This window comes from Symphalangus syndactylus, chromosome 5 (genome assembly GCF_028878055.3).
Source record: "Symphalangus syndactylus isolate Jambi chromosome 5, NHGRI_mSymSyn1-v2.1_pri, whole genome shotgun sequence".
NCBI lineage: Eukaryota > Metazoa > Chordata > Mammalia > Primates > Hylobatidae > Symphalangus > Symphalangus syndactylus.
This window is the reverse complement of record NC_072427.2, coordinates 87,772,590-87,792,176: the sequence shown is the minus strand read 5'-3', so window position 1 is coordinate 87,792,176 and position 19,587 is coordinate 87,772,590. Positions and strand designations below refer to the sequence as shown.

At 51.5% G+C, this 19,587-nt stretch overlaps 1 protein-coding gene across 15 annotated transcripts in view; it reads left to right on the top strand.

Moving 5' to 3' along the window:
• Positions 1 to 19,587, top strand: part of PDE9A (phosphodiesterase 9A) — a 121,319-nt gene that overhangs the window by 30,528 nt on the left and 71,204 nt on the right. For 4 of the 15 annotated variants that reach the window (XM_055279791.2, XM_055279787.2, XM_063640542.1 and 1 more), the window contains exons 2-4: positions 1,080 to 1,150; positions 2,810 to 2,887; positions 13,587 to 13,630. In XM_055279791.2, the coding sequence (XP_055135766.1) occupies positions 1,080 to 1,150; positions 2,810 to 2,887; positions 13,587 to 13,630 (193 nt within the window). Of the gene's footprint in view, positions 1 to 1,079; positions 1,151 to 2,809; positions 2,888 to 12,041; positions 12,118 to 13,586; positions 13,631 to 19,587 lie in introns of all 15 variants that reach the window. The other 11 variants (XM_055279801.2, XM_055279793.2, XM_055279788.2 and 8 more) reach the window with 5 other exon arrangements.

Here is a 19,587-nt window from a genome sequence, read left to right as displayed (position 1 = left end):
GGCGGGGCCTCAGCGTGGCCTGTTCTGCGCTCTATCCAGCCCTGGAGAAGCCCCACCCTCACCGAGCTCGAAATGTCCCCTCCCTGAGAGCCGAGACTCGTGGCCGGGACCCCTTGGACAAAAGATGCGGATGCTAACCCGGCGTTTCCACCACAGCCCGGGCGGCACTCGGGAGCAAGCGCGGCCATCCCGTGTGTAGGTGGTGTTTCTCTGCAGGCGCCAGTTTCACCGCGGGCGCCCAGGATCCTCAACGGTTCTGTTGTGATGTGATTCCCCTCTTCGACTTCATCATTCAGCCTCAGTCCCTCAGCCCCCAAATACTGAAAGGGAGTCTTTCTTTCTTTCGTTTTTTTTTTTTTTTTTTTTTTTTTGAGACGGAGTTTCACTCTTGTTGCCCAGGCTGGAGTGCAATGGTGCAATCTCGGCTCACTGCAACCTCCGTCTCCCTGGCTCAAGCCATTCTCCTGGCTCAGCCTCCCAAGTAGCTGGGATTACAGGCACCTGCCACCACGCTCGGGTAAATTTTGTATTTTTAGTAGAGACGGGGTTTCACCATGTTGGCCAGGATGGTCTGGAACTCCTGACCTCAGGTGATCCACCCACCTCTGCCTCCCAAAGTGCTGGAATTACAGGCGTGATCCACCACACCCGGCTTTTTTTATTATTATTATTATGAATTCAATGAACTTGAATTTTATTTTATTTACAGAATAGCCCCCATGGGATACTTGAAGACCCGGTGCCAAGCGACAGGGTTGACCCCAGGTGGTCAGTCCTGCCTGGCCCCTTCCAAGGGATGCGCCTTCACCATAACCATGTCACCGACAGGCGTGTGGGCAAGGGGGGATCGCTGTATTTTTCACAACTCTTTCCACTGAACACGACAATGACATTTTTCACCACCCGTATGCATCAACCAAATGAAAAGATGAGCCTGTGACATTCCAGTGCCTAGAGTTACAGCTTTTCTTTTCAAAACGGACCTTCAGGTTGGAGCCGGAGCAGAAGCACGTGGCGTCTGACGTCTCCAGGGAGACCCGCCACTCTCGCTGCCGCCTCACCGCGCTTCTGTTTTGCAGGTAATCTTCAGCAAGTACTGCAACTCCAGCGACATCATGGACCTGTTCTGCATCGCCACCGGCCTGCCTCGGTGAGTGCGCGCTGCGGGCTCTGCCCGGTGACACCACGCGGCCTCCTGGCCTTTTCGGGATGGCTGGGAGGGGCGGGAAGAGGCGCTGAAGGGCGCGAGGCACCGGCCTTCTACATGGGGCTCTTTGAAATCAATCAATGCGCAGAATCCCGAGGAAGGCTCAGCCGCCCTCCGGGCCTCTCTGCCTCCACAGGTGATGGCTGTGTCCACAAGGAGGAAACCGTCGGGCTGAATTAAACAGAACCGCCCTCCTAAGAGTGTGGGTTTTTCTGCCGGGCGCGGTGGCTCACACCTGTAATCCCAGCACTTTGAGAGGCTGAGGTGGGCAGATCATCTGAGATCTGGAGTTCGAGACCAGCCTGGCCAACATGGTGAAATCTCCTATTAAAAATACAAAAATTAGCCGGGCGTGGTGGCGAGCACCTGTAATCCCAGCTACTTGGGAGGCTGAGGCAGGAGAATGGCTTGAACCCTGGAGGCAGAGGTTGTAGTGAGCTGAGATCATGCCATTGCACTCCAGCCTGGGTGACAGAGCAAGACTCTGCCTCAAAATAAATAAATAAATAAGAGTGTGGGTGTTTTCCTCTCACTTCTTCATTCGCTTTTGGAGAAAGTGGGGTGGTTGTGTGTGAGTTTGGTCCCCAGCCCCACATCACCCCATAGGTGCCTTTTCTACCCAGGGGGCTTGACCCAGATCAACACTGGGCGAAAGGCTGACTTCAGAAATGGGTTGAAAAGAGCAGTGATCTGCCTTATCGAGTCCTCAGAGTCCCCCAGGAGTTAATGTCCTAAAGCAACAGTGTGTTCGAGCCAGTGAATTTTCTAATTATCAGCAAACTTTCCGACTGTAAAGGGTGAGCAGGAGTAGCTTTGGCTCAAGGATTAACTTTAAAGTTAGGACGGAGGTGGAGAAGGGCAATTGAAGTTTTTCACAGACAGGTGAGAAAAGGGAGATGAAATTACACGTCTGAAAGTGCATCAGATGGCAGTTTTAGCAGCAAAAATAGCCCATGGTCTGGGGCATCTTTTGGGCACCATATATGAAGCACTGTGCCCATAAATAAATAAATAAATAAACAAACACATTATTCCATATAGCAGCCCCGGGATTTGAGTATCGCCTCTATTTCACAGATTTTAACAATTTACAGCTGAAGATCAGAGACTAACTTGGTCGAGGTAACACAGCATGCAAGAGGCCCCAAAAGATGTGAGCTTGGAGGAAGACTCATCCTAACCATTTAAAACTATTTTGTAGGAGAGAATTGTGCAGTTCAGATGGACTCCCATAGGTACTGGAAGCGGAAAGACAAACTATGAGTTCGTCATCTGCTGATATAAATGTTAGTTCCTATTTTACCACAGTTTTTTTTTTTTTAAATCTCCCAACTCAATAAAGTAGACTTGCTCCAATTCCCATTTTAAAGTATTTCAGCATCTACACATACTTAGGATTATACACAGCTGTTTAATTTCATTTACAAATGGAGTCCCAATGCCCCGGGGATGGCCTCCCACCCTTCCCATCCCACCGCACCTTGGTCAGGCTGGTCCTGGGACTGTCCTGGTTGTCTCAGGGCTCTGGCCCCATGTGTACATTCAAGTGTACATCCCAGAGCACGCTATGGGCGCAAACACGGGCTTGGGTGTGTTTTCCAGGAACACAACCATCTCCCTGCTGACCACCGACGATGCCATGGTCTCCATCGACCCCACCATGCCCGCGAATTCAGAACGGTAAGAGGCTCCGGCCGCGCTCCTCGGGGTGTGTCTGGCACTTCTCTCCATGACATGGGAGGCTTCCTATGATTTTGTAAATGTGCTACTGCAGAAAGGTGTGAATTGACAGCAGAGATGGAGGGTGAGGGTAGGAGCGAGTGTGAAGGAAGCTTGACTCGTCGTGTTCCCCTGCAGAGGAGCTGGGCACGTTCCAAGATAACAATTGCAGCCGTGGCTCTGCACCTGCTTCTCAACAGGAGGAGGCATTGTACAGAGGGGAAACTGAGGCCCAGGAGGGTGAGCCGAGAGCTGCAGAGCCAGGTCCCGGGATCCCCATGTTAACCCCAGGAAGGACCGCGGGAGATTCCCTACAGAGCCCCGGGGACATTTTGTGTTTACCCACTTAGGGCCAGTCTCTGTGTTCATAAAGTGATGCCTGTGGGAGATTCTATGCACAGAAGGGCCGGGGACAAGGGAGGCCCAGGAAGTCAAGAGGAGAGGCCAGTGAAAGCCTCCGTGAATGTCTGTGAACTAGGTCAGGCCAGCGGTGTGTGGCCCAGGAAGGACACGGAGCAGGGGCCCTCAGGTCAGTGACCTGCCCCTGTGCCTGGTGACCTGGGGAGACCCCAGCAGCCTCCACTGCTCTTTGTGGTTGGGCAAAGTGGAACTTAGATTTCCTCATGAGGCGAGGGAGCAGGTGGGCTGGGGGGGGGGGCGTGCGACCTCAGGACCCCTCTCTGGTGTCCTCTTTTCCTCCCAGAGTGGGGCTCACTGAGCCTCCAAGGGACTCAGTAGATGCGATGGTACACCTGTCAATCTGGTCATCAGGGTGTCCTGCCCAACTGACCGATGGCCAGCTCTGAGCCCACAGGAGAAAGTGCATGTCAGGCAGACCCTTGTGTCAGAGAGGTCCCAGTGGACGTGGCCAGCACCAGCCCCCTCAGCGAGGTCCCAGTGGACATGTCCAGAGCTATCTTGGTCAGCCGTCCTCCCTGTCACCTTGAGGCCTCAGCCGAGCTCCTCTCATGTGGCTGTGCCCGTCAGTCTCCCCTCCCGCCCTAGCCAGGACGCCCATCTCCTGCCCCACACAGTCTGGCTCTGACTCTTGGCTTCCAGACTCCCCGGAAGGTGCAGTGCTAATTGGCTCCCCAGAGACTGCAGTGAGCATCTTGTCAGCCTCAGCACCAGCTCCAGCCTGGGGGGTCTCGCTCAGAAGTGAAGTCACTGAGTGACCCGTCCTCCTGACACCCACAAGACTAAAATGATCTCTCAGAGGGGACCTCACAGAAACCAGCACCTTGTCCATGCCAGCTGGGTCTCTGAGAGAAACTGCTTTGTTTTCCTGAACTCATTTGAAACAGCGTGCAGAGACATTTAAACTGGGCGGGAAATAGCAGAAGCCCACCTTGGCCCTTCTAATTCTCTGGCCCCAGGTGCCTTATTAACAAGAGAAAGTATCAGACACACCAGACAAAAGCCCTCCTGAGCCCAAAGAGCCCAAATATCTGGAAGCTCTCTGCTGAGATGCCAACATGCATGCCTTTCTGATAAAGAGACAGAGACAGATGAGGTGCCATGATATGGACATGGCAGTGAACATGGACAGGGGAGCAGTGGAGATGGAGAAGATGGAGACACACGCAGATGAGGATACAGGTGAAGAAGATGGAGGTAGACGCGGATGCGGATACAGGCGGAGAAGATGGAGATAGACGCGGATGAGGATACAGGTGGAGAAGATGGAGGTAGACGCGGATGAGGATACAGGTGGAGAAGATGGAGGTAGACGCGGATGAGGATACAGGTGGAGAAGATGGAGGTAGACGCGGATGAGGATACAGGTGGAGAAGATGGAGGTAGACGCGGATGAGGATACAGGTGGAGAAGATGGAGGTAGACGCGGATGAGGATACAGGTGGAGAAGATGGAGGTAGACGCGGATGAGGATTTAGATAGATGCATAGGGTGTGGATCTAACCGCGTACGAGTGCTGCGGAAACGGATCTAGACACCGGTGTGGATGTGATCTAGATAATGTGGCTCTGGATGTAGAAAGAGCTATGGATACTCTAGCTATGATTGTGGATGTGGACATAGGCATAGACATGGTGAAAAGGAGAGAATAGACTCTCCTCTCTCATGACAAACTGATCGTGGCTGCGGCACGTGCTGAGATGTGGCTGTATTTGTCCCCCAGGCTGGTGCCTGCACCTCCTGCACCCCCCGTCTCCTTTGTGCCTTTTTCCATTCCCTCTGTCACCGTTAAGTCCAGGCCTCACTGAGCTCTGACCTCCCTGCCTCCAGCCTGCCTCTCCCACACGGCTGCCAGGTTCAACCTGGTAAGACACCTCCTTCTCCATGGTGGCCTCCCAGTCTGGGCCCTGCCAACCTATGCCTCACCAACTTCTCCAACTTGTCCCCTGTACCCATGCCTGCACCATGCCCAGCCCACAGGATCCTGCCTTCCCAGCTCTGCAGAACCAGTTTCTGCTCATCCGCTAGGTGCCAGCCCAGCCACCTGCCTTAAGCACCATCCACAGTCACCCAGCCCATCACCATCACTAGCAAAGTCACCCATACCCATCACCATCACCATCCAGAGTCACCCAGCCCCTTCACCATCACCATCCAGAGTCACCAGCCCCTTCACCATCACCATCCAAAGTCACCAGCCCCTTCACCGTCACCATCCAGATTCACCCAGACCCATCACCGTCACCATCCACATTCACCCAGTCCCATCGCCATCACCATCCGGATTCACCCAGACCCATCACCATCTCCATCCAAAGTCACCCAGACCCATCACCATCACTATCCAAAGTCACCCATCCTGTCACTATCACCATCCAAAGTCACCAAGCCCCTTCACCATCACCATCCAAAGTCACCCAGACCTATCACCATCACCATCCAAAGTCACCCAGACCTATCAACATCACTATCCTAAGTTACCCAGCCTGTCACCATCACCATCAAAGTCACCAGCCCCATCACCATCACCATCCAAAGTCACCCACCCATCACCATCCTATCCAAAGTCATCCAGTACCACCACCATCCAAAGTCACCCACACACATCACCATCACCATCCAAAGCCACCTAGCCCATCACCATCACTATCCAAAGTCATCTAGCACCATCACCATCCAAAGTCACCAGACACATCACCATCACCATCCAAAGTCACCAGACCCATCACCATCACCATCCAAAGTCACCAGCCCCTTCACTGTCATCATCCAGTCACCCAGACCCATCACCATCACCATCCAAAGTCACCCAGCCTGTCACCATTACTATCCAAAGTCACCAGCCTCTTCACCGTCACTATCCAAAGTCACCCAGCCCATCACCATCACTATCCAAAGTCACTAGCCTCTTCACCATCACTATCCAAAGTCATCCAGCCCATCACCATCACTATCCAAAGTCACCAGCCTCTTTACCATCACTATCACCAGGCCCTTCACCATCATCCAAAGTCACCCAGACCCATGACCATCACCATCCAAAGTCTTCCAGACCCGTCATCATCACCATTCGAGGTCACCCAGACCAATCACCATCACCATCCAAAGTCACCCAGCCGGTCACCGTCACTATCCAAAGTCACCCAGCCTGTCACCATCACTATCCAAAGTCACCCAGACCCATCACCATCACCATCCAAAGTAACCAGCCCCTTCACCATCTCCATCCAAAGTCATCCAGCCCCTTCACCATCTCCATCCAAAGTCACCCAACCTTTCACCGTCAGCACATCACTGGCTTCCTCTCCTCGGTGTGCGCCTCAATCTGAAGTGATCTCACTTACTTGTTTGAGGTTCTCACTGCTGCTGGCCCCACTGGACGGTCTTGTCTCGTAGGAAGGAAATTTCACCTTGCTCTCTGCTGGATTTCCAGCCCCTAAACGAGGCGGGGCATGCTGGGTGCAGGATGGACTGAGTGGGGGATGGAGTGAACCAGTCCAGCTTGTGTGTGCCTCCCCCTCTGCACTGCCCAGAGCAGTTTGTTTCTGGGGATGCAGGGCAACGTCTGGAGACATTTCTGGGTGTCACCAGGGGTAAGGGGCTGCTACTTGTATCCGATGGGTGGAGACCTGGGATGCCACTTGGCATCCTACGGCGCACAGGACAGGCCCACAACAATGACACACGTGGCCAGAGACATCAGCGGTGCTGAGGCGGAGCACTTGGAGTCTGAGGTCGAGCACCTGGTGTCTGAGGTCTCTCCTGTGCTCTGTCGCTGTCCTCTCACCCTCCCCCAATCTTCCAACCTAGTAGTTCTCAGACAACTGTGCTGGAATCCCCAGGGGGCTTGGTGGAGCACAGAGCTCTCCTCGGTCTCTGGTTCATGATGGAGGTGGGCCCCGAGAATCTTTCTGCAGCAGAGAGCAAGGCTTTCTGCAGATTCCCAGTGAGGAGGACGAGGCTGGCCCGGGACACGCCACTGATGCTCTTCTGACCCAGGGGCTTTTCTCTCCCGCTTCCCTCCCTCTTCCCTCTCCGGCAGGTGACATTACTGGCCTTTTCTTTTTTGGCCCTGCCTCCTCCTTGGCTTCTCCCCTCTTCCTGTCCTCCACTCGGTGCCTGGTGACAAGAGGCCATCCTCAGAGATGTGCTTCGGGGCCCGCACTCCTTTCTCCTCGCACTCTTCCTGCACCGGAGCCACCCCGCGAGACCTCGGGGATGCTCACGGTTTCTCTCCTTACCCCCAGCCGTGTGCTGCAGCCATTCCCTCACCACATGTCCAGGAGGGAGCCGGCATCCTTTGCTGACTTTCATGCTGTGACTATGGTGCTGCGTGGAAAAGGGGCCATGGGAAGGCTGGGCAGGTGGCTGGTCAGAGCCCCACCTTACACGGTGACCCATGGAGCCTGGAAATTCCACTGCCCCGGTTTCCACACAGGTGCCTGAGCTCCTGCAGAGAATGCCTGAGAGTGAGACGCATGCCCGTCAATTTGTGCATTCAGGCGTCCTAAGCACACATGCCTGCTCTTATTTGAACCACTCCCTGTAAGCTAGTTCAACTAAAGAGTGGCTTTCCACCCTGGCTGCAGATTGCAACCACCCAGGAATCTTTTTTTTTTTTTTTTTTTTTTTGTTGGGACAGAGTCTCGCTCTGTCGCCCAGGCTGGAGTGCAGTGGCACCATCTCGGCTCACTGCAAGCTCCGCCTCCCGGGTTCACGCCATTCTCCTGCCTCAGCCTCCCGAGTAGCTGGGACTACAGGTGCCCGCCACCACGCCCGGCTAATTTTTTGTGTTTTTAGTAGAGACTGGGTTTCACCGTATTCGCCAGGATGGTCACGATCTCTTGACCTCGTGATCCACCCGCCTTGGCCTCCCATAGTGCTGGGATTACAGGCATGAGCCACCGCGTCCAACTTTTTTGTTTGTTTGTTTGTTTGTTTTTGAGACAGAGTTTCACTCTTGTTGCCCAGCTGCAGTGCAATGGTGTGATCTCAGCTCACCACAACCTCTGCCTCCCAGGTTCCAGGGATTCTCCTGCCTCAGCCTCCCGAGTAGCTGGGATCACAGGCATGCACCACCACACCTGGCTAATTTTGTATTTTTAGTAGAGATGGGGTTTCTCCATGTTGGTCAGGCTGGTCTCAGACTCCTGGCCTCAGGTGATCTGCCCACCTCAGCCTCCCAAAGTGCTGAGATTACAGGCGTGAGCCACCATGCCCAGCCCACCCAGGAATCTTTAACAAGGTACCAGTTGATGCCCAGACCCCTCAATTAAGTCCAGACTTTCAAGAGATTTTTTTTTAAAGCTCTGCGAGTGATTCCAGCACACAGTCTGGGGACTAACCACTGATGTAAGGTCTGGAAAATCTAAGAAACCACCCCACTCTCTGGTGACCAGAAGCTTATGTCTACCAGACCCAAGGCCTTCCCTTGCTGAAACATGCTGGGTAAACTCTTTGTTTCTTCCTAGCAGACAGCAGCCCTCTCCCTCTAGCTCAGAAGCTGCGTCAGCAGTTGGTTGGTTGGTTGGTTGGTTGGTTGGTTGGGTTGTGTCTCTCTTTAACTTCCTCCGCTTCTGCAGGCACCTGCAGTGACTTGGTGTGGACTTGGTCACCTCACTGTCCCCCCAGCCTCAGGCCCAGGAATCATGTCTTTGGAAGAGGCTCTCCTGCTGGCAGCTGGTTGCATCTGGCTTGCTTGGATTCTTCCCAGATTCACAGCCACAGGGTGGGCGTTTCATGAAATCTCCAAATTCCAAGGGCTCTTGACAGACCACCTCCATCCTGATCAGAAGGGGTGATGCCGGTTGCACAGTCTCTTAGAGCTTAAAACTCTAGCTTCTTCTCTGCTCCTCATTCCAAACTAAACAAATTGTTGCATTGGATTATTCTTTCAAAATACTTCTTGCCTTAACGCCATCCTTTAGATTTTGGTGGCCGGCTCCTGGTGTGGACCGCATCTCACGGGTGGACTCCCTGGTTTCTGCCTCCTGTTACCCCTCACAGTTATCTCTCCCTTGAGTCCTGCTACCTTCCAGAAAAATAGGCTCCAAACACACTTTCATCCCATCACTCCCAGCATGGAGTTCTCCAGTGGCCTGTTGGCTGCAGGACACTCTCCAGCCCCCCGCATTGGGATGTCTGGCCCCAGTCCACCATAATCTGCTGAGCTGCATGAATGCCCACCCCAGCCCAGTGGGCACTCCCCTTCTGCAAACCTCCAAGCACATTCCCCCTCTGCACACTGTCAGTCTTCCTGTCCCCGCCCCGAATCCAAAGGCCCCTCCTATGGCCAGGGATCCACTGGCAACTGCCTAACCCTTCCTATGCTCCTGGACATTTGGTGCAATCTGGAGCACGCTCAAGCCGGCATTTGAAATAACCTAGAACACGTTTACATCATGGAAAATATGGAAAATAGGCCAATTGGCTTCTACTCCCTTTTAGAGCTGGCAAGAAAAATAATTGATGACTAAACAACCTAACGACCAACAAATATAAAAAGTCATAGCCCAACCCTGATCATATAAGGCTCCAGCATTCCTCCTTGGAGGGACTCTGAGCCATCTGGTGTCATTTTCCTTTCCAATCCGGGAACATTCTGGAGATCCTGACATCCAGCTAACATGGGCGTTGCTTCCTGACAACCCTACGCCTTCCATTCCCCAGTCACTACTGCTTCGAGATGCAGTGGAAGGAGAAAAATCAGACGCCTCAGTAGCGTGAGTGAAAGTGGGGTGTGTGGTGAGACACATACAGAGGGGAGAGGGCCAGAGGACGGTGCCGTGCGACACACACCATTGCTCCTTTTGTTCCCGGTTTCAGCCAAGTTGTGCCGCGGGTGACTCTCCACCGGATGAGCTCTGTGCATGCAGGGCCAGTATTCTCGGCCATTCTGGCTTAGAGAAAAGCTTTCTACATTCCAGAATGGCTCCAGGCCTCCTCCTCCTCCTATTAAATGTGTTTTAAAAGAGGTCTTAGAGCCCAGGCAGTTAGATCTTAGAAAAAGACAAATACAGTAGAAGCTGGAGGCAAGCTTATCCTTTCCAAAGAGGGAGTGCTTCCTGTGTTAATTTGTTGTTGAAGAGCTTGATGAAGATTCAGCTCCATTGAGACTGAGCCAAGAGTTGACTCATTCATGGGAGCAACATAACGGGTTGTGAGAAGCCGAAGGATTAAGCATCTGGGAGCCAAGACTGATCTTCAGTGGCCCAGAAATGCAACCCAAGGATCTTGGGCCCAAGGGCCGGGAAGGTTTCTGAAGCCTCCTGGAGCATTCACAGAGGCTCCCTGTCCATCCACTTTTCCCTCTGCTGCTAATGTGATGGCTCCTGCCCTCAGCTTACCAGACTCCTCGGAGAGGAGTCTGAATAGGTTGAATGGGCTTGAAGGGGGCTGGACTCCATTTGGGTGGATGAGCAGGCCCAGTGCCCCTGTATGAGGGGAGGGTGTCTTGGTAAGCCTGTTTTTGTGTCAGGTCCCCAGGGCACCTTCCTCTGAGTCTCTCACATGGGAGAAGTTGCTGGACACGCCTCTCGGGCTCTGTCCCCGCCGGCACTATGTGGGATCCATGCTGTTCTCCCTCCAGCCCTTGCCCCACCTCCTGGAGCCCTTCTCTGCTCCTGGTCACTACCCGCCCCCCACCTCCAGCACTAATTTTCTAGGGACAAGGGGCAGGGGAAGGAGGAGAAGAAAGAGTCCTTGCTGCCCCTCAGAGGAGACGCAGGAGAAGAAAGTCAGGGAGGAGTGGGGAGCCAGGGTGGCAGGAGTGATGGCAAAGCCCCTTCCTGCTGCCCACGCAGGTCCTGGCTTTCTCTCCACCCACTGTACCATCTCTAGGGCTGCTCTCATGGCGGGAGCCGGAGAGACACTGAGAAGAGGAAGGAAGGAGGATCCAAGAGGAGCCCAGCACACCCAGCTTCTCTGCTGCCCACCCTCCACTCTGTCCTCCCAGCCCGGGCTTTTCCTAGGCAGCCCCGGCACGGGTCCTCACTGGCCACACTGAGGCCATCAGCAAAGCACCTGGCCTCTTTATGCCTTGGGCTCTGGGTCTGTAAAGCCGTGATGCTGAGGTTCCTGGAACAGCTGGGCACCATGGACTTGCCCAGCTGAGCACAGGCATCAGGGGCTAGAGGGGCCCCAGTCCCGATGACGACCGAGTGCCCTCTCCACGTGGGGAGCTTGGAGGACTCTGCTCTGCACTTAGGGCCACGCTTCAAGCCCAATGCCTCTTATGACTTGAGTCTCTGGGGAGAAATGAGCCCTCCAGTGCCAAATGACCCACCACTAACAGGCCTTTCGAGGCAGGGCCTCTCCTGAGCCCACACAGGCACGTGGTGGAGATGAGAGGGTGTGGGCTCACTTCTTGACGTTCTGTGTGAGTGGGGCCATTCATAGGGTGAGGCGAGAATCGAGGGGACGGAGGGCCCTCTAGTCCCCAGCACTTGGGCTCAGCTGGCAAGTCCACACTGCCCAGCTCTCCCGGGAACCTCAGCCTCACCGCCCTACAGACAAAGAGCCCAAAGTGCAGGGAGGTCGGTGCCACACAGGTTTTATTTTTTCACATTATTGGTGTTTAAAATTGTAAAGATTTTCCACGTTATCTGTAACCATCAAACCACATGTATTGCCCCCAGTTAATCACCATGAACAGCTTGGTGTGTATACCCCTCCATATTCACTGTGTTTCTTCTTCCAGAAATGAGCTCATTCTCTGTATATCACTCTGTAACTTGTTGTTTTTACCTAGTAAGGAGTCATGGGCGTCCCGCCAGGTGAATACTTGCATGCTTGTCTTCGTCTTCTTAACAACTACCTGACACCGCAGTGTCTCAGTCTGTCTGAACTTAAACAGCTAGACATTGAGTTCTCAGAGTCTGGAGGCTGAAGTCCAAGATGAGGGTATGGGCAGGTTCTGTTCCTGGGGAGGCCTCTCTTCCCGGCTTGCAGACAGCTGCCTTCTGGCTGTGCCCTCATAAGGCAGAGCAAGAGACAGCTCTGGTGTCTTTGCCCCTTGGAAGGACGCCAACCCCATCTGGTGGGCCCCACCCTCAGGAACTCCTCCAAACCCAGTCACCTCCCAAGGCTCCACCTCCTAATCTTACCCACTGGGGATGAGGGCTTCATTATATGAATTCGGGGTGGGAGTGCCTCAGCATTCAGACCCTAGCACCATGGGACCACTAATGTGGCATCCTGCCTGTGGAGAGATGCGCAGACTGAACCATCCAGACAGCACAGTGGAGCACGCTCTTTCAACCCACCTGCACCTGACCACAGTGGGCACTCAGGAAGAAATGGGTAGAGCGACTGAATGAATGAATGAATGAGCAAGTCAAAGACATGAACACATGACATCTGACTGTCTCCCTGTGTGCTCATGTTTCATTCTGACACATCCCTCCCTAAATTCATCTGCTGACACAAAGGATCTTAACCGGTGTTGCTACACTGCTTTCCCCAAGATGTGGCAACCCACACCCCACCAGCAACACCTGTGACGTCTGCCACCCTGTGTCCTAGTAGCACCTCTCTTACCAGGTTTCCAAATGTTGCTAAACTGCTGGGTCAAGGAATAGCATCTCCCTGGGGTTAGCCTCCCTTGTGTGGATTTTTTCTTACTCTTCTTGGCCACTGCCTGTTCCTGGTCTATGCCCGTTCCATTGGCTGCACTGTCTTCCTGCCTCTTGGCCAGAGGCCATCGTGTGTCAGTGACAGAAACACTTTGGCTGTCATATGCACAGCCGGTATTCTCTCCCCGTCACGCTGGGCCTCATGGTGATGGGGGGCGACATCACGGAGATCCCAGTGCATTTTCGACTTTGTCACTGTCACCATCCTCTCTTGTTCGTTTGGGGGATACAGTCACCATCAGCTTAACAGAGCAAAAGAGAGGGAGGCCACCTGCATCCGCCAGGTACCGAAATGGATCCAGGCAGCTGCCAGAGTCTGACGTTTCCAACTTGGGATCGACTGGGATCGGCAGTCGTACCCATGACAACATTTATTTAATTGACCAAACACGAACATTATAGAGGAAGTTGATCGTTTAAATGATATACTTGAAATTCATCTGAGCAAGGAAGCTGAGAACAGTCAAAGAAGCTAATTTAAAAAATAAAAAATAAATAAAAAAAACACCTAATCCGCTGAATTCTAATCACACCGAGTGCTTATCTCTCCTGCCAGACATACAGTGAGCGCCTTGCAGAGTCTCACCGTGGCACTGTCTTCTCTTTTGCAGCACTCCCTACAAAGTGAGACCTGTGGCCATCAAGCAACTCTCCGGTAAGGCCCTGCTGTCATTTTTTAAACTAAAAGAAGGAAAAAGAAATCTTGATAATCCCTGGGATAAATCCCTGTGATAAAATATATACTAGTTAAGCATTTGAATCTAAGCATTTGAAATGCATATTAGTTAAGCATTTGATTCTAAGCATTTGAAATATATATGAGTTAAGCCTTTGCAGCATTTAACTATATGTTAGTTAAGCATTTGAATCTGCGTTTGAAGCCGATACCATTGCAGAATCTGAAACCTTGTACTACTATAAGGGCTCTGCCTTTCTAACCCCAGGGAGAATAGCATCTGCCTGGGGTTAGCCTCCCTTGTGTGGATTTTTTCTTACTCCTTTTGGCCACTGCCTGTTCCTGGTCTATGCCTGTTCAATTGGCTGCACTGTCTTTTCCTGCCCCTTGGCCAGAGGCCATCCCAAGGACTTTGCAGATGCAGGGCAGCATCCACTCTCGTCTTCCTGGCCCAGCACCTGTCCTCCCCCCTCTACTGTGAGTTGCCAAGGCAGGCATTTGTGGCCCCTGGGATGCCTTGGGGTGCCTCATACAGTCACTTGGGCCACTGTGTTAGAATCCTTTTTCTTTTTTTTTAAGATAGAGTCTGGCCCTGTTGCCCAGGGCTGGAGTGCAGTGGCACGATCTTGGCTCACTGCAACCTCTGCCTCCCAAGTTCAAGTGATTCTCCTGCCTCACCCTCCCAGGTAGCTGGGATTACAGGCATGCACCACCAAGCCTGGCTAATTTTTTTGTATTTTTAGTAGAGATGGGGTTTTGCCATGTTAGCCAGGCTGGTCTCGAACTCCTGACCTCAGGTGATCCACCTGTCTCAGCCTCCTAAAGTGCTAGGATTACAGGCATGAGCCACTGCACCCAGCCTAGAATCCCTTTTCCATTTGATTTTTATCTCTTTTATTTATGTGTGATTTATACTTCATAAAATGCCATTTAAGGGCCTATTTTGATGAGCTTTGAAAAATGTGTACACCCTTGTAAACATCACCAAAATCAAGACATTTGCACCACCTAGAAAAGCTCTCTCTTGCTCCCTCCAGTGTCTCTCAGTCCACAACCGACCTGCTTTCTGACATCATCCATGAGATTTGTCTTTCTGAGAGTTTCATATATAAGTAATTACATGGTACATGTACTCTTTTTTGACTCGACATAATGTTTTTGAGACCCATCCGTGTGCCGTGTGTAGAGACAGTTCATTGCTTTGTATTGCTAAGTGGTATCCCATGGTGTAGGCTGTACCACAGGGCATCTTCCATTCACTGTGGATGGACATTTGGGTTGTTTCCAGTCTGGGGGCTTTTAAGAATAAGGCTGCTGTGAGCATTAAAGTACAAGTATTGGTGGAAACGTACATTTTTATATATTTTATTTCACTTGGCTAAATACCTAAGATACCTATAACCTTGCCAACTTTTTTATACAGTTAAACATATACTTAACCATCTTCCCTAAGAGGGGATAGAAGAGTCTGTAGAGTGTTCCCCAGTCTGGGTTTGTCTGACGTTTCTCTCACGACCAGCCTGGGTGTGGTGGGTTTTGGAAGGAATATGTGGGGCGCATGACAGCCAGGTAGGACCACGGACTTCTCCACTGCAGAGTTACTGTTGGTCTCCTTCCCTGCTCTTCTTTAAAAGCAAGTCACTAAGTCCAGCCCACCCAAACAGAGGAGAAAAAAACCGAGGTTTGTTTTCTCTGCACAGATATTCATTTGCTCCAGCACCATTTGTTGAAAAGATGATCTTTTCTCCCACTGAATTACCATGACACCTTTGTGGAAAATCAATGGGCCATATATGTGTGAGCCTTTTTCTGGACTCTAGATCCTGTCGTGTGAATTTACATGTCTTAAAACAGCAGCACACCGTCTTGACTACTCTAGATAAATAGTAGGTCTTGAAATCAGGTACTCTAAGTTATCTCTGGTTTCTTTTTTCTTTTTCAAAAATGTTATTGCTTTTATTTTCAAATAAATTTTAGAATCAGTCTATGCATTGCTACCAAAAAAACAGTCTGCTAGGATTTTGACTGAAGTTGCATTAAATATACAGAACAATTATTTAATGTTAATTTAATGGGAAGAATTAATATCTTAAGAATGTTGAGTCTTCTGATTCATAAATATGGTCTATCTCTCCATTTATTTGGGTTTCCTTTAATGTTTCTCAATAATGTGTTACCATTGTTAATATGAAGTACCTAAATAAGTATTGATAAATACATCACTATTTCATGTATTTAATGGTACTATAAATGGATTTTTTTTTCATTTCAATTTCCAGTAGTTTTTAGTTTATAGGAATTGGCTTTTGTATGGGACCTTGCTAAACTCATTTATTAGGTCTAGTACCTTTTTGTAGATTTCCTATGATTCTATAGATGATTTTCTTATAGTGCTGGTCTTCTGACAACAAATTCCTTCTTTTTTTGTCTGAAAAAGTTTTTCTTTGCTGTTTTGCTTTTTTTTTTTTTTTTTTTTTTTTTCAAAGAGAGAGAGAGAGATAAAGTCTCTCTCTGTTGCCCAGGCTGGAGTGCAGTGGTGATGCAGTCATAACTCACGACAGCCTTGACCTCCCAGGCTGAAGCAATCCTCCCTCCTCAGCCGCCCAAGTAGCTGGGACTATAGGCACACACCACCATGCCCGGCAAAGTTTTTAAGTTTTTACAGGGACAAGGTCTCACGATGTTGCCCAGGCTGGTCTCAAACTCCTAAACTCAAGTAATCCTCCCTCCCTGAGATGACAGATGTGAGCCACCATGCCCGACTGACAGGGTTTTTATTTCATCTTCATTTTGAAAGGGTGTTTTCTTGCCATAGAGAATTTTAGTTTCACAGTTTTCCAGCACTGTGAATATGTCTTCTCATTGTATTTTAGCTGGTAGAGCTTCTAATGAGAAGGCTGTGATGTCTTATCTTTGTTCCTCTGTGTGCAATGTGCCTTTTTCCCTCTGGCAACTTAAGATGTTTTCTTTATCACTGGTTTGCAGGAATTGGATTATGATGGCCTTGGTGTGGTTTGCTTTTGGTTTAACCTGCTTGGTGTTCATTCATCTTCTTGGAACTTTGGGATCATATTTTTCATGAAATTTGGAATTTTTTCTGCTCTCCTCTCTCTCCTTTCCCCTAGGACCCTAATTACCTGAATGATAGACAGCCTGAGAGCGTCCCTGACCCACTCACACTGTTTCTTTCCAGACCTTTTTTTCTGTTTGCTTTATTTTTCTTAGAGTTTTCTGTGACGTCTTCCATTGCACTGGTCTTCCCTCCTGCAGTATCTCGTCTGCTGTTAATCTCATTCAGTGAAATTCATTTCAGATATTGCATTCTTCATCCCTAGGAATTCTGTTTTCTTCCTTTTTCGTATCTCCCATTTTTAGATCTCCCTCATTATATGCCTCATTATGTTTATGTTTCCTGTAAATGCTTATACCTCATTATAATTCCGCTTCATGCCATTGTCTGCTAGTTTCCTCCTCTCTGCCATATCTGAGTCTGTCTCTGTTGATTGATCTATCTCCTGGGTATGGGTCGTATTTTTCTGATTCTCATGAATCTAGTAGATCTTGATGGAATGCTAATCACAGGAATGCATGCTGGTTCATCATCTGGTTTTGTTTCTCCCAGTTAGAGTGTTGGGCTTTGCCTTGGCAAGCACTTAAGTTACTTGCACATCAGTTTGAGGCCTTTGAGCCCCACCTTTAAGCTTTGTGAGAATGGTTCTAGAGGGCCCTTACCCAAGGGATCGCTCAGTCCTATAAGACATGAACCCTTTGGGGTCTCCCCCAAACTCCTGGCTGATCACCAGATTCCACTCTGGCTGTTTAGAGTGCAAATGTTTGGAGATGAGAATGAAAGTGCCAGGGCGTTCGTTGCAAGGATGCTGGCTTTTATGCTGAGTGGAGTGGGCAGCTGTTAGAAGGCTTTCAGGAGAGGAGTGACATCATCACATTTGTGTTTTCAACCTTGCTCAGGGCGCTGGGTCGAGATCATGAAAGGGAAGTGGCAGCAAAGGTGGAGGCAGAAAAATCCAAGAGGAGGCTATTTTTTTGGGAGGAGACGGAGGCCCAGGCCAGGGTAGGGGCCATGGAGGTGATGAGGAGCACAGGTTCCAGCAGGTTCTAAAGGAAGAGACTAGCTTTTTCCTAAGTGGAAGCGGGATATAGAGACCCGTCCGGGGCTTCTTTGACCTGAGGACTGAGCGCCACGGCCCAGGGAGGGGGTTTGCAGCGGGTGGGCTTGGCCTGCTCATCAGACATCAGGTGCATGAGGAGCAGGCAGAGTCAGGGCAGGCGGCCTCTCGGCTCTCAGCTCCCAGTGGATGGTGTTGAAGTCTGGGACTTGGTGAGGCCAGCAGGGAGTGAGTGAGCGCCAGCAGGAGGGGCCAGGCCTGAGCTGGACGGAGACCGAACCCATCCATGGGAGAAGGACGCTGGTGACTGGACACCATCGGAAGCAGAGGGGAAGCCATGAAGCTCTGGAGGCAGGAAGAGGCAGAGGCGGGCCGGGCGTGGGTGGGATGGAGGCAGGAAGAGACAAAGGCGGGCCGGGCGTGGGTGGGATGCTGCAGGGCTCTCGCAGGCCAGTGAAGATGGGCGAGATGGCTGTGCTCAGAGTTAGAAGAGCAGCGCTGGGAGCAGAGGAAAGAGGGATTTCTGTGTCACTTGGGGGCCCATCCAGGACCAGTGGGAGATGGAGTTGGGCTCATTAAAGGAAAGAGGTGAACAGAAGGAAGTTGGAACCAGCTGTCCTAAGGCCGGAGCTGCTCCTCCCTGGAGACTCTGACAAAGGCTGCTGGCCTTGGGCTGTGCGGGCACCCAGTGGCTGAGAGATCGGTGCCCTCTGCAGCCCTCCTGGAACTTGGATCCTAGGAGCCACAAAGGGGCTTGAAAAATAATCCGTCCTGAGAAACACAAAGGCTCACATTAAACTTCGCGTCATAAAGTTTTGAGTAAAAGAACAATAAGGGGCATGTCCTCTAAAGGTGCCAGGATGAGAAAAAGCAGAAAACAGTGCTGCACCTCAGGCTTTGCACCGTCTCTACAGAGGGTTGGGGTCGGTTCGGGAGCATTCGGCCCAGGCTGTGACCTCTTCGAGAAGGTCGTCAGGGCCCAGGCTCCCGCCAGCCCTCACGGCAGCACGAGGCCGGCACGAGACCGGTGCTTCAGGTGTTTGTTGAGAGCTGCACACACTTCTGCTGGGCTGGGCAAGACTTCCCTCTTCAGAGAGGATGAGCGGCCACGTGGAAGGCCAGGCTGGGTGTCCCTCCAGGCCAGCCGAGGAGCACTGCGCTTATTCTGCAGTGAGGAGTCACTGGCTCTCCAGGGGCGCTGCATTTTCCCAGCAGCGTCAACCCCTCCCACATCGCCATAGTCACATCCCGGCCGGGCTAACACCACCTTTCCCCGCCTCTGGGTGCGTGGGGATCCCGCTCTCCAAATAGGCCAGTGTTCCAGGCTTTTCTTTAGGAGACAAAGTTGGTGTCAGGTAGACCCCCCCACCCCTCCAAACACACACACACACACACACACACACAGCTTTCCTGAGAAATTGCGTTTAGAGAACATTTTTTCCATTTGGGGTTTGTCCTTAGGAATTCTTCACTCTCTCTATGGCAACAACCTTCCCTCTCCCATCCATCAGCCTCGGGTCCCAGAGCCACTGAGCCTTGGCCCAAGGTCAGGAGTTAGCTCTAGCAATGCAGCCCTGAGTTCTGGCCTGTAAGCAGCCCCAGGTGCCCTTGAATCAACAGACCACATTTCCAGTGGCAATAAAAGACCCTTAGAAAAGGAAATGGGAGCTGTTTCTAGACTAGCACAAGGCTCAGGGGATGGGGGGTGGGGGGCAGGGAGGCCCCCACCATGCAGCCCCACACCCAGCCTTTCCCGAGGCCCTGGGTTCCTCACTGATTCTCAGCAGGTTTCAGTAAATGCCTCTAACG